The sequence below is a fragment of the Sander lucioperca genome, chromosome 21 (assembly GCF_008315115.2).
Source record: "Sander lucioperca isolate FBNREF2018 chromosome 21, SLUC_FBN_1.2, whole genome shotgun sequence".
Taxonomy (NCBI): domain Eukaryota; kingdom Metazoa; phylum Chordata; class Actinopteri; order Perciformes; family Percidae; genus Sander; species Sander lucioperca.
Window position 1 is genome coordinate 7,946,613 of NC_050193.1, and position 15,440 is coordinate 7,962,052.

General features: G+C 38.9%; 1 protein-coding gene across 3 annotated transcripts in view; it reads left to right on the plus strand.

The window, feature by feature from the left end:
- Positions 1-5,776: 5,776 nt before the first annotated feature.
- Positions 5,777-15,440, plus strand: part of ttyh2l (tweety homolog 2, like) — a 29,373-nt gene continuing 19,709 nt past the window's right edge. The window contains exons 1-2 of one of the 3 annotated variants that reach the window (XM_035996776.1): positions 5,777-6,193; positions 9,920-10,092. In XM_035996776.1, the coding sequence (XP_035852669.1) occupies positions 6,065-6,193; positions 9,920-10,092 (302 nt within the window). In that variant the 5' untranslated portion in view covers positions 5,777-6,064. The remainder of the gene's footprint in view (positions 6,194-9,919; positions 10,093-15,440) is intronic. The other 2 variants (XM_031312601.2, XM_031312600.2) reach the window with 2 other exon arrangements.

The window sequence follows — 15,440 nt, forward strand, 5'->3', positions numbered from 1 at the left end:
TGAATTGAAATATATCTCCAATGCTTAGCTGAATATGAAGTATGTGGAGAAAAGGTGAATGTGAAAGGCATTTATTAGAGGAGAATAATTATACAAATGAGGGGGGCAAGAAGACTTCCCTTTCAGCCAATATAAATTATAGCCCTCTATAAGAGACACCAGTTTGCAGGAATCCATTCATGTTACATATATAAACCAACAGTATAAAGTATTACAATGCACATATCAAACAACAACCAAGATAAATATAAACTTAGCAAGCACAATTTATCATTCACACTGAATACTTGAAGTAGACGGTGGCAGAAATCAACGACCAACAGAATGCAGGGCATGGCCACAAGCATATCTGCAAGAGATAGATTAGTTGGATACAGGTGCTATCTGCAGGAGAGGAATAAAACAGCCAAATGGCTTCCCATCAATAGTGTGGGGACACTGCTGGCAGAAAATTCTGCCCTGTATGAGCAGCCCACTGTGGGCCATGTTACCATTGTGAAATCTGAGGCACGTGTGAACATCATATTTTGGGGCACAAAGTGTGAGCTGGCCACACTAAACAGAATGTTAGTGTTGTGTTGTGATACACTATGTGCTGAGACATAAAAAGAAATCTGCCAAAGATTTCTGTGCCTCTGGTACTCTGTTTTGACACATAGGAAAAAAATCAGCCAAATATGTTTGTGCCTTGGCCCAGGGAGCATGCTGGAGGCTAGTCAGGGGCTGAAGACATAATATTAGGGGTATTAGGTGAAGGTTAAGGGACCTGGGGCTGGCCTGAGGAGCTTGCTGGAGGGTGTTCCAGGGCTAGAGAGACAGTATTAGGAGCACTGGCAGGGGTTAGAGGGCCTGAGGCCGGGCCGTTTACTTACCTCAACTGCAGAGGGTACCCACTCCTTTTCCTAATGGGCTTTGTTTGTTTCCACTCCATGGATCCACTATCAATACAATGTCGTTGCAATTATTACCACCAGCAACCATTCGGAATGATTGGATTTGCTCCAAAGGCTGAAAAATAGACTTAGGCTGTATCATATGGTTGAGTTTGCACTGCTGTAAATCCGTAATTGGATAAATTGCATGCTAAGAAAGCCATTTTCCTGCAGGGGAATTAAAAAAGGACAAATGTGCCAATGTCAGTTTAGTTTTTTTCTCTTCACAAAAATCATTGCTGCATGAATAGCCCCTATAGCACTGGGCAGCTGTATAAAGTAATAGTATAATAATGACATCAAAGTTGCAGTGAGTTTCTCATTTGAAATGCTTAACCACACACAAAGTTGAAAAACCATGCAGATTAGAATATACAGTCAACATGCGCACGTCAGTGGAGGGAGATCTCGGGGGACCATGCTGAATGCTTTGCACACTAGAGGTTTCATTTGGACCCCAAGCATTTGCACATTGTAATAAAAGGTGTACATGTTTTGGCCATAGACTGGCATCAGCACACAGGCCCATCACCTTTTGTCGTTAAAGAACCTCTTGGAGCACTTTGCAAAGCTGTAATACTAACGTTCTGAGGGTACAGATGGTTTAGAGGTGTTTAAATTCAGCCTCAGTAGAGCACCTTCACACTAGTTGCTGAGCCTTGGTCTGTTTGGAGACAGCGACCCATGTCAATTTTGCAAGCTTTTGGAACAATAAAATATGTTTATGACGTCTAAAGAAACCTAAGGTGAGACATTCAAATAAATAAATGTATTTTCTTTTGCAATGAGGACACCACACATGGACTCTGTTCTATTTAATTTACATAAAGACAGAGATAGATTGTAATCTCGTTATTACCGTTGCTTTTATTTGTTCATTTTAAGGTCACCTGCAATGCTTTGACTTTTTTTCCTCTCCATCCAATCGTTGATAAAAGAAATTAAACATAGTAGGCAACTATTCATTGATTTACAGAAGCAATCTCTTACATGAAACATTACCTAAATGCACAAATCCCCTTGATCATAACATGCCGCTATAGCATCGGAGGGACACTGGGTATTTCAAAGTGGCAATATCCCGAGGATTGCTGCATTGATATTACACTTTAATGCAATCTCAGGAGCCGCTGAGCAGCCCAGTTTGATTGGATAATACCGGCACATTGAGCTCTCAGGCATAAATCTTCATTCCTATGTATAAATCACTCAAAATAGAGCAAGAGGATTTGAGTCACAAATTCAAAAAAGCAATAACCATGAAGGAGGAAAAGTTCAATACAACACATTTCCACATGCCACTGAGCAGTAACTGTTATGGCTTGGAAGGACCCCAGTAGTATAGGAAGTAGACAGGAGGCTCTTCAAAACACTTTTAAATGAACCAATCATCCCTATGATTGTTATGGAGACAGTCAATCAGGAGGTAAATCCAGTGCTTGTTGAGGACACTTGAGCACATGATGATTAAGAAGCAACAACTATATAACAAGGACTGTGAAGAGTGTTTTTTTCTTTCATGATAATAGCATCTGCAAACTACTGCGCATAGCCAAGTTGTGTTTGGGTGTGTCAAGGCATCTCATACATTTCTCATTCTACACATTATGGAAAAAACAGATTTATGGGAAAGTCCAATAGTACTTTTCTGTAATTCAAGTCAGTGGTGTGACTTTATTCTCAAGGTGGTTCCGGTCAGCTCCGGGTGAAATGAGACTTCCCACAGAAATCAAGATTGGAGTATCATCTGCTCCTAAAGGAATATTTGGCCCAGAATTTGAAATTCAGCAGGTTTTTTTATGTTCTATAAAACATTCCAATAGAGCTGTCGGAGCACAGCTGACCTTGAGACTTGTCACCCACTATATGACTTCATTCTTTCACTGCCCACTTTGAGGCAGTCTAAGTTACTTGACTTCAAAGTCCTTCGTTGATATGTATTTCCTGTAACATCAATGCTCAAATTGCTAACCTTAGAGATTATTGCAAGAGACTAGTGGATCTGATCTATAAACCAGAGTTCAATAAGATTAGGTCTGACTTTATGGACAGTATTATGCACAAAGGAGCTCTGTGCAATTATAGGTTGAGATTTTGTTCTTCACAGATACACAACCAGAGGACAACATTGGTCAGTGTACAGTAGAAGCATGAGGTTCTCAGGATTACAGAAAAGTGCCGGGCTGCCACCTGATGTTCAGCTTCATCGTCTGTGTAGGGAAGTGTTACACAGACATTTTAACCATTTCATAACTGGGGGGTGGCTTTAATCCGAAGAACTTTAAGCTACTGCAACTGCATAGATGTATACTAAATCCTCTACAGGAATCAAATCCCAGCAGTGTTGGTGAAATATTTTACACACTGATTTACAAAGGTACACTCACATGGCTGAGTTTAATTAGACTCAGAACATGAATTGGCCTGACTGCAAACACATATTAAGAAATAAGACTATAGTGGTCTTTGTGGCTCAACTACTTACATCCTTAGGGTACTGTACAAGTTCACACTGGCATCAATGTGATTTGTGGGTCTGACATGTTTTGTCTGCACCTAGATAACAAGAATAAATAAACAGCAGGCAAGAAGGCTTGATATACAGACAGAGATGCTTTTATTCATGTTATTCCCTTTTTATACATTGGTCCCTCGGTTTAAACACAGAGTGAATGGCACAGCAATCACCGGAGAGTTTCCTGGCACCAAATCCCACTGTTTGTTAATCCAGAGCACCGTCAAGAATTCGTATTCATACAGTGTATTTCAAGTGTCACCTAGTCAGAGAATTCAGACTCAGAGCACACTCTCCTGGCTCTCTGGCTGTGGAGGTGCATCAAAAAATCCAAATAATTACAGCGGTAGCCATATGATATCAAGATGGTTTAGCTCCATGTAGATAAAACGTCTCTTCCTCAGGGCAAAATGAAAATTACATATTTTAGTCTTCCCTTTCATCTGCCAGTGGACTTTTATTTTGTTGTATTTGATGATTACCCAGGGCTTGCTATCTACATTACTGAGTAATGGTATTTTAGTGATCTGTTGTAACTGTATGTTGAATCTGCTGTATTTACCATGGGTCTCCATTGTAAATAAGATTATCGAATTTCAGTGTGGTTAAACAAAAGTCTATTTATATATATTTATTTATATAGACAGTATATCTAGATGTTTCAAACCTATTATTTTAAATAATGAACAGAAAAATAAACAGACCCACAGCAAATGCAGTCAGAGCCAGATGTAATGTCATCACACCGAAGTGATATGTTTTCTCAGTTAGCCTACAGTCCTGGTCGCAAAAGTTACTATTTATTCCCAATCAATAGAAATGGGAACAATATACACAAAATTAAACCATTTACAGAAGGTTGGCATTGATAAAATAGTCATTTACAATCTTTTTTATATACTTGATGTGTGATGTGTTTGTATTTGCATCCATTTTTCATTTTCTGCCTGTTAGTAGCATACCTAATGATGGGTTTTATGACCCAACTCCTAGGCATTTATAGTATATACAGTATATAGTAGGCCAACATCCTATAGTACCACTCTTTCATGCTGTACAGCTCTACTGCACTTGGAGAGTCTCTACAGCTAAAGCCATCTGTATACCTTGCTGCGTGATTTCACATAGTGATACTTTATTTTACATTAATGTACTGAATTATACTGTGTTTCACCATGCCTTTGTACCAAAAAAAAGTTTTGTTTATTTAAGTGCCACATGTACCTACATTTATGGTAAAAGTGAGTTAAATTATAAATTCCAATATGTTATTTTTATTTTTATTTGGCATAGGAAAGTTCATTCAATATTTGCGAACATGAGCTACTGTCTCTTGATTCCAGATAACAGAAAAGTATCAAACTTGACATGATGCCATTAATAAAGTCTGGAGCTGCTCCATAGACAATGAATGGGAGACTGATTTTGTGGACCCACATAATATTTGTTTTCTTTTTATACCCAAATGAGTTTTATTATATTGTACTGTTCTCAGTTCTAAAACTGAAAATGTACTGATATACCCAGAGCATTCTCTTTCCCAATTATTTGTTCACGACTTTATACTTAATAACGTCACAAATTTAGTCTAGTTTTTTGGATTTGGGAAAGAGTTGTTCAGGTTAACTAATATTTTTGGACTGTAATAGGCCATAGGAATGTATGTAACGTATTAATTTTGATAATGGACATAGTTCCCTTTTTAAATGTGTTTCTGCACAAGACACTAAAACAAACTCCTGCATGTTTATTACAGTCAATGTGTTGATTCTGATACAGGTATAAATTAAACTTTCACAGCTGAAAAAAGCATCACACTGTAAATAAAGCATGTAAGCCAACATACTGTACCACTGTCTGCAGCGTCTCATTAACATGCTCATTGCTGTTCACCTCAGTGCGCCTCATTGTCCACAAGAGGTCAGACATTAACAGCAGAAGTCATAAATAGTGCACTAAATAGCCTACCCTTGCATCTTTAAGCCAAACACAGTAGCTGCAAGTCGAGGCCATGGTGCATAGCTTTTTTTTTTTTATCTCAGTTTTATTGTGTAATCAACATTTTGAGTTTCCTCGTTAAAAAACAATCGTATGTGAAGAAGTGGGCACCGGTCATTGACATCTATACCGTTATGTGTTATCAGCAAGTTCAGTGTTGGATCATTTTAAATTTTTTTTGCAGTTTTGTTGAGATATTCTCCTTATGCATTGTTTTCAATGCATAGGGTATATTATCGTTTACTTTTCATAAAGTATATCGTGGCCTACTTGACTGAGAAGTGGTTGTCACGCCTTCTCTGTTTAAGGAGGCATATCGTCACTCAATCCCGTGCTTCGGATACAAACGCTTGGCCTGCACTGAAGCTGTATTTTTTAGTAGTTGCGCATCTCAACAGTTCACACAGAACTATGGGAACCGGAGTGGAAAGTAGTGTTTTCCTGCCTTGTTCTGAAGGTTTAATGGCAAAAGAAGAACTTCATCTTGTTCTGTGGTGGCTGTAACCGCGTTTATTTTATGTTTTACTTTTTTTTTTTCATGAAACCTGGGGATATTTGAGCGTGGTCATAAAAGGAAGCGTGCAGTCAGTGGTTCGGTGGATTGACTTCTCAAGTAGGAATGGCCACTGCAAGGCTTGATTACGTTGCTCCGTGGTGGACATACTGGCTGCACAATTTCCCTCACTTCAATTTCTTTTTCCAGTCGGTCGACAACACTTTCAAACCCGAGGAAGAGAGCTATCAGCAGGTTGGTAACTGTACTTGCGCGTAAAAGCGCACGTAGTTTCAGAAGAATCTCACCAGAAAAATCAGAGCTCCTGTGGTCCACTGACAATGTTAAACAACATATTTAAATGTACATTTAAACAAAAAGTAGTTTTAGACAAACCGCTGTTAAGTATCTGTTGTGCATCAGTGTAGCTCCCTTTGTTGGTCCCAATGTCAGGAATAAGAGCCAATCCTATACTGCAGTTCTCACATGACACATGACCTGTATTAACTGGGCTATGAAATATTTCTGGTAGTAAACAACATGTACTGTATGTCTTTATCCAAGTGTGTACCTACTGCTGAAAATACAGTACACAACAAATCCTTTGTTTTTACACAAGCTGAACACAGCTTCATACCCCAACTATATTTCATGCACTTTTTCGTGCTGTCTTTAGTATTTACAGCTTTATAGATACAAAAAAGTTAAATTAATCATGACTGCTCATTCTAACACTACAAACAAACAACACATTCCCTGTAAGAGATCGTTGTGTTTTGCTCTTTTCCCAATCCTTTTAAAATGATTTTGTTTTTAAGGGGAAATTGAATTGTATGACTGTAAGTGTAAAAATATTCTTTTTTTTTTTCAAATGAAGTATTTCAATTTCCCCAGAGTGCATTTATGGCCATTTGAGGCCATGCAAATGCCTCAAAAACTGCCATGTTTATTGATGGGGACTGACTGTGGGCAGCAGGGCCAGAGTCATTATAAATAAAATAGGCTGTGTGATGAAAAAAAAGAAAATATGGGATGCTCATGCTCAGTTGTTGCCATAGTTTTCCATCTGCAATACATCACTTCATTATTATCGTTATATGCCTTTATGTTATGGACTTTGCTTTCTTCCCTTTTGTTGACTTGGTTTGTTGTTTTTCCACAAAGAACTTGGATTTCTTTTCACACAGTGTACTGCAATACAAATAAGGCACATTATATCAGCATAGTTTGACACGTGTCAATTTAATTACAAATCACTAATGAAGTTCATGTGAGGCAAACTATTAACAATGCATGATTTGATTTATTTCAACAAAATAAAAGCTTTGTGTTAATTTGTTGCGTGATAGATAATTCTGTTTCCAAATCTAATTTAGAAAAATTGTGGACATATTGGTTTACTGTACAAGGATAACATTGCATACTGATCTAATTTTCACCTTGGAAAGACTTACTTCACCCATTATCGTCTGGGCTATATTTAAAAAATACAACAACAATTCTCCCCAAGGAATGAGTTTAGACGTGTTAATATGTGGCTGTGTAAGTGCACATCCATGTGGCACTGCCTCAGGTCATTTATGAATATTAAAGCCATTATGCAAGTGTGAAAGTAAACTTGCATGAAACATTGTTTTATCATTTATTCAAGTTTTGAGCTGATACTCTGCTCACTTGACTCCTCTGTAAACTGAAGACTACTGTTGTGTGAAATGACATGGTGTATGGTAAAGACTTGAAAAGGTCGGAGAGATGCCATGTGTCTACATGTAGCCTTTATTATTTGTTATTGATCATTCTGATGATATGACTTTCAGCCTATACTCTCTTAAGACAATCATGGTCTTGTTCTGAGGATACTATATTTGAAGCATTTTCTGTCTCCATGGTCAGAAATACATTATGTAGTTTGCCTTACTTCTAGGTTTTGTCATTTTGTGGGTTTTCTCTTATTATTGTACAATAATAATAACTTTAACTATCAATCCATCAGTGTTGTTGTGCATTATTTTATGCTTGTTTGAGTGCTTTCAGAAGTTTGTGTCCCTTTCTCTCCATGTATCAAGGTCCATGTGGGTCATTGAATCCCAGCTGTGTCACACTAGCTCAGCTGAGCACCAGTCAGTGAGGAGTGAAGAGTGCCATGGTGGCATCACACAGACTGTTGGTAGTCTATAGTGCTCACACAGCGCCTCAAGGCTGAAAATAACTCCTGTTGTTCACTTGACATGCTCAACCTTTGTCTTTTGAGGAAAGTAAAAAGTGCAGAGCAGCTACAGACACATTTCCTAAGGCTTGTTGTTTACTGTTTAATTACATTAGACAGGCATACATACGTAAACCTACTTTATACAAAAATCCTTTTGGGAAGCTAAAAGATCAATCACCTTCCACTCAATGACTGCATATACTGTAGTTGTTTTCTGTCTCTCTGCTTCTCCTCGCTCTCATGCATCCTTTGCCTTGTTATGGCTTTGCAGCCGGTGGAAATTGAAGTGCCTGCATGTCTAATTACAAAACAATGGATTGGAAAATTAGATGAGAGAGTGGAACTAGCAGTATTGTGCGTATGAAGTGCATATGAAGGGCCTGAACTAAGTTATAGTGACAGGAAATCTAACTAGGTTTGAAACCACAGTAGACATCACACACACACTGTGAATCTTGGCTCATCAACAGTGTCCTCAAAAACCAATGATTAGCAACCTCAGGTTGAATGTCTTATATCATTTTTCTTTTTAAGATTATTTTAGGCATTTTAGGCCTTTATTTGACAGGACAGATGAAGACATGAAATGGGAGAGAGAGGGGGAATGACATGTAGCAAAGGTCAGAGTCAAACCCTGCACCGCTGCATCAAGGACTATACCTCTATATATGTGCGCCTGCTCTACCAACTGACCTATCTGGGCGCACGTCTTATATCATTTCTAATTTAAATACACTGATGTCTAACCTACCTGATTAGTGAAACTAAGGGCAAAATAGGGCTCAGCACAACATAACTTAAAACAGAGTTTTAACAATGGACTATGCATAGAATATGCAAAAAGAATATAATTTAAATTCTGTCCCAGTGTCAATGTCATCCAAATGGAATAATTAGTCACAGACATTGTAGTCAATGACTAGCTCTGCTTACTCAGCCAGACACAGACTTTTTGAACTTGTTAGCAATAAAACTTAAAATCTTAATGTGTTGAGTCTGAACCCACAGTTCCTAGAGATGATCAACGCTACTAAGCTTCTAAACTAAATGGCCATATGACATGTCTGTAAGAAAACAAACCGGATTATATACTGATTGGTGTAAAGCAAGAACTATTCTGATAATCTGATGCAAATAAGCAATGCTATTTTTCTCTGCCTTGGAGAATACTGCCAACTTTGTATTTCTTTCTTTCTTTTTCTTCTATTTCTCACTTTGTAGTGAGTGTCATATGGCCACTCACTATGTAGTAAGTAAAGTAACAGCTTTGCAGAGAATACAATAAATCCAATGGGATGTATCATAAGATAGTCTAAGTACAGTGTTGTGTGTCCAAACAGCATTTTCTACATTCTCTACATCAGTGTTTCTCTCCATCCTTCAGGCTTTACATATTTTGTACACTCAGAAATCACAAGACTTAATGAAAGCCATTGTGTCACATGATTCTCCCCTACCCCTTGGATCATTTCTGTTTTCCACTTACAGTCCAAGTTCTGCTGTTTCTATTCCCTTTGCTGTAGGCAGCAGTCAGCGGTGATGATGTTGATCAATGTATGAAGTAGCTGCATGCTAGCCTCAAAAATATCTTTACACATGAGTGTTGTTTGATACTGGTGGGTTGTCACACAGCCTGACTTCTCAAGACCACACATAACAGCTGTCTGCCTCTTGAAAGATATTTGTAGATATAATCTGCTGAAAGGTTCTTAGTCATGACTTTTACTGATGGAATGCTTTGCCTCTTTTCTCTCTTCACTGTCCTTCCCCAGTCTCTGATATTTCTAGCATGTGTTGGTGCAGTGGGTCTGGGTCTGAGCCTGCTGGTTCTGGCAATATGCCTGGTCTGCTTGTGCTGCTGCCGCAGGGACTTAGGTGAAGACACCAAAAGACCTGATACCTGCTGCCTCACTTGGTCTGCTGTCATCACAGGCCTCATTATATGGTAAGTCTTAATGGTCAAACAATTCCATTATGTTTCTTGTTGTGATACTAAATTCACACATACTAATGTTGGATTGGTATGCGAGGCTAAGTTGAACAAAGCTTTGTACTGTCAAAAGTAATGGTGCTCAAATTTAAATATGAGAAATGACTTGGCTCTATCTGCTGTTTATTCCATACAAAGTTTTAAGTATGGTAGGTTATAACAAAGTGTGTTGTGTTAATGTGTGGCTTAACTACCTGTTTTTAACAGAGTTAACTTTCTTTCTGAAGAACACAAATAAGGCAAGTTAAGTTGCTGTATTTTTGACAAACCACATCATCAGCAGGGCCCCCTATCAGCTGACGGCTAGATGATTAGACTGCTAATTCCCTCAGCTGACTCTTTAGCTTACTACGCCGCCAAAACTTTGACTGCTGTTTGCTCAGCTTGGTCCATTGAAATGCTCTACCAAATTATAATGCTGCAGCCTTAGATTTGGCCTTTTAATATTGTGCTTTTATATTATATTGTCTTGTGTTTTCTCCATTGTTAATTTGACATACTCTACCAACATCACATTGTGTCATATTGCCACAGGTTGTAATAATAATACATTTTATTTATATAGTGCTTTACATGGTACTCAAAGACACTTTACAGTAAAACCAGCACATTTAGCACATTAAAAACATCAGTGGAGAATATGTATGACTATTGAATGTGGAAAGTTAATCTGAAGAGGTGTGTTTTGATGAGTGATTTGAATGTGTCAGTCACGGATGTGTATGGGTAGGGAGTTCCAGAGGGAGGGGGCTGCAATGGCAAGAGCTCTGTCACCCCAGGTACGGTGCTTGGTCCTGAGTGGTGGGGAGAGGAGGTTTGCGTCAGAGGAGGTTGCAGCGGGGATTGTGGTGGTGGAGCAGGTCTGTAAGGTAGGAAGGAGCCTGGTTATGGAGGGCTTCTGCGTTGGGGAACAGGGAGCCAGTTGAGGTTCTGAAGGATGGGAGTGATGGGGTCACGGGAACGGGTGTGGGTGAGGAGGCGGGCAGCAGAGTTTTGGATGTATTGAAGGCTTTCGCAGATTAACCATAGAGGATGCTGTTGCAGTCGTCAATTCTGGAAGTGACAATGGCGTGAATCAAAAGTTTCGGCAGCAACTGAATTCTGTATTCTGTTAGTATCTTGATTGCACTGCCAATTTATGCAAGCATGGACAAACAGGGAGCTTTTCATAAAACATCCAGAGCCAGACATAGTTGTACTTTTGTTTGATTTAATATACTTTGAGAAAAATTATCCTGTCTGAAATGAACAAATGAGTCTTTAAAAAGGCTTGATTGAATTTGCGTACATATCCGCTCAAACTTGTGACATCTTAGTGTTGAGCTTTAACTGTGTTAGCTTTCTGTGTCCATACCAAATCACTGCTGCAGCACACAAGGCCTGTTATGTTGTTAAGTGATGGCATGATGCTGTTTAGCATATATGCTGTTATCTAGTCTCTGCTCAGAGCTTTCATCTTTCTCTGTAGAAGCTTGTTATAAGGGACATTATTATAGCTCTCATTATTTATCAGCTCAACAAATTATAAAAACAATCTACTACTATTGTAGCAAAATTCGCTGCCACCGTGGGTTACCCTCAGCACAGACCACAGCAGACAGACCATTTACAGGCCAACAGTATTTATTTTCTCTGACTGCTCACACTTAACACAACTTTACAACTACAAACCGTGCGCCTCCGATGGTCCGGCTACTGGCAGGTGCACGGCCCGTTGTGCCCAATGTTTTCACAAAGCTAACAAATCGAGCTCTAACAGTCCATCCTTTTTCTGTGGTGTGTGGCAGCCAACTGAAGGCCCAGCACGCTACTGCATATAAAGGGAGAGCTTTAATTAGCACAGCTGAGACAATCAACTCATCTGGCACTGCTCTCCTGCTCTATCCACACACCTCTCTCCACTGCAGCTGATTGCAGACCACGCCCACCTCCACAACTATACATAGCATCCAATTAGATAATCAAGCCATACATTTGTAGACAGTCTTTACATTACAGGTTAGGTTTTGTTTTAAGTTGTGCCTGCTCCCCTCTCAATATAAGTTTACTTGACTCCAAAAAAGCTCCTAGTCATTTGAAGCAGTTGGTCCTTGCATGCTGATTGTTTTTAACAGTTCTCTAGCCACAGGTACAGGTAGTTCTGCCACTCCTTAAGAAGCTTGACCCAGCAATTCCAAATAATTTTAGGCCAATTTCTAAACATTCTTTCTTATCTAAGGTTTTAGGAAAGGTTGTTTTTAATCAGGTTCTGTCCTTTTTGAAACAAAACCCTATTTTTGAAAAATTCTAGTCAGGATTCCAGAAACGTCATAGCACAGAACGCTCAGTGACAGAGTCACAAATTGCCTCCTCTGTGCTGCAGATGCTGGAAATGAATTCTTCTAGATCTCAGTGCTACTTCTGAGACTGTCGACCACACAATTCTTCTGGATTGCTTGACACGCTGGGTCTGCATTTCTGGGTCTGCCCCTTGATTGGTTCTGCTCTCCCATTTTAAACAGACTGTTCACTGTTTTTACTGGAGGCGCATCCTCTACACCTGCAAATATTTCATGTGGGGTTTTGCAGGGTTGGGTTTTAGGTCTACTTCTTTTCTGTCTTTACATGCTCACATTGGAAAGAATCATTTAAACTCATACCCTCTTTTCCCCCTCTCCCTTCCCAAAATCAGGCCAATGTAACTAAATTACAAAACAGTCTCCAAGTATAAGACCTGTCCTTGTATAGGATCATAGTGGCCTGAGGGTAAGTTATTAACAAGGTCAAAAAAACAAGACACATCACACCTATGCTTACACTGGCTCCCCGGTCATTTTAGGATACACTTCAAAATCCTTCTAACTGTCTACAAATCTTTCCATGGTCTAACCCCTACACATACTCAGAACTTCTCAACCCTTACAACACCACCAGACCCCTCAGATCCTCCCACCATGGCATGTTGGCTGTGCCCCATGCATGGAAACAAAAAAAGGCCTGGGGACAGGGCTTTTTCTTTAGGGACTCCTTGGCTCTGAAATATCCCGCCAGAGGCAATTAGATGAGTCGGTTTATGGTTTTAAGATGCACCTTAACAAACACTTTTTGTTCTCAGTTTTAGCTGTGTTTAACCTTATTTTCTGTTTTTATATTTCGTTGTGTTTAAATTAGATTTTTTCAATTTCCATTTTAATTGTGTTTTATTTCCACAACATCTATGCACATGTATGCCTTTATATGCTTGTATGTATGTCTTTGTAAGGCACTTTGTGTATGTAAATGAAATAAACGTGAAACTTGCTGATAACAGCATTTTGTCTTTGGGTTGAGATTATGAAGATGTTCCTTTTGACATGTTTTTAATGTTTTATACCTATTGACTGGCATTGTTATTGATGGAAGTTTTAAGCTGTAGCTAGCAGCTTGATTGAAAATGTGCTTCTTACACATTTTTGATGGCTTTTATGCTTGACTGGAACAAAGACGGCTTGTACAGAAACACAAAGAGATGCACATAAAACAGAAATTATCTTGCACACCACTGTACACACTTTAGTTTTTTGTTAGGCTGAACCATGGGATTTCTATTAGCTAAAATTGTGTAGAACTGTCATTTAAGAAAGATCTAATTGTTTATTGTGATTACCCCATTCATATTCCAGCTTTCAATTCTGCATTAAACTGCAGAAGAAGTACATCTCAGCCGCATTGCAGAACTCAAATAGAAAAAGGATTTAAGAGCTGCTGCACCTCTCTAGATCATTATTTCTGACCCCAGGAGAATGAATGGGGGTAAATTAAGGTTAAAGATAGCAAACCAATCTAATAGTCTAAAAATCCTTTCTGCCTGTGTCGGTTTCTATTAAACCTGATACAATTTATTATAGCAGCAATACACTAGTCTCCACAGAATCAAGGCATTTATCTGTTATTACTTGTTCATCCAGTGGGGCCATTTATTGTGCTCACATGTTTTGAATACTAAGACACAATCGTCCAGTCATCACACATTCTGTGAAGTGATCCATCGTCGGAGGAACAAAGGCACTAAATATCCTGGAATGTCTACATGCTCTAGTCCTATTGTTTATTATGTTGCTAACACATCCAGCTGCAGACAGCCTTTTTTTCAGCCACAAAAATACTAATGCCTTTCTGGAGGCTAAACCCATGATGTCCCGTGTCATTACATTACTGTTAGTGGGTCATTGCTGCTGACATGTCACTAGGTTGGCTACAGGATTGATGAAGAGCTCATTGTCCAGGTCAGCGCAGATCAACTGAAACAAAAAGGTCTTAAAAAGAGTAAAGCAAGTTTTCTTTTACCAGCTGAATAAAGTATTTTAACCACAGCTACTCATTTTTTAGTTGTAAAGATTACTGTAATTGAATATTTTTTTGCTCTGACTTTTTTGAAGAATGAGAGAGAGAGAAATGAGAGAATGCCCTCAGTGCCCCTAAGCATAACCAGATGAATCTAGTTTAATAGATGAGACACATGCAATGGTTACATGCAACGGTTTTCATTATTCTTACAAGGTTACTGTGACAGGATGCTAATAGGCACAAAAGAAAATGCACACCTTTTGCACATAAGCACTCAGTGACATATCACACACCCTGACAGGATGTATTAAATCCAAAAAATAAAACCACATCTTCTCTTTGCACTTAACTAACTTAACTAATCTTTGTCTGGCTGTGGAGGATGATAGTGTTAACCTGGCCATGTGTCTACTTAGCTATTGTATGATTTTTGTAGTTTTGCAACACAGATGGTGTTAAAAGTCCTCAACATATGAGTCACTGTGAGTGTAAACTAGAACTTAGTTTCCTTTTTGTGTTTGTGTGTACATATTGTATCCCTGAAACAGCAATCCCACTATGACTTCCTACTATCTGAAACTTGATTGATGAGCTCCATGAGCTATGGAAAATGCCCCTAAATGCAGTTGAATGTGTTAGTAACCTGCAACCTTTGCGTGGAGTTGCCTTAATGCAATCAAGTATTATGAAATTGTATCATTGCTCATGTCACTGTGGACTGCTAGCAGTAGGGGTACACTGACTCTGGGTTTAGGACATTAATCCTCCCTATTACAGAGGCTCTGCATGGTCTGGCTGCAGGAAGGTGGGAAATAGGGATCCTGTGTATTCCACTCAGATACATTTTCGGATATCAAATAGAATTCTGATGTGGTTGCATGAATGGGATAACAAATTCAAAGTTACTGCTGAAAATAGAGGGTTTGATATGTTTAGCTCAGAATCTGTGTGAGTGAAAATGGTTAAACAGATGGAAGTATTAAAGGGTGGAGGGGGAT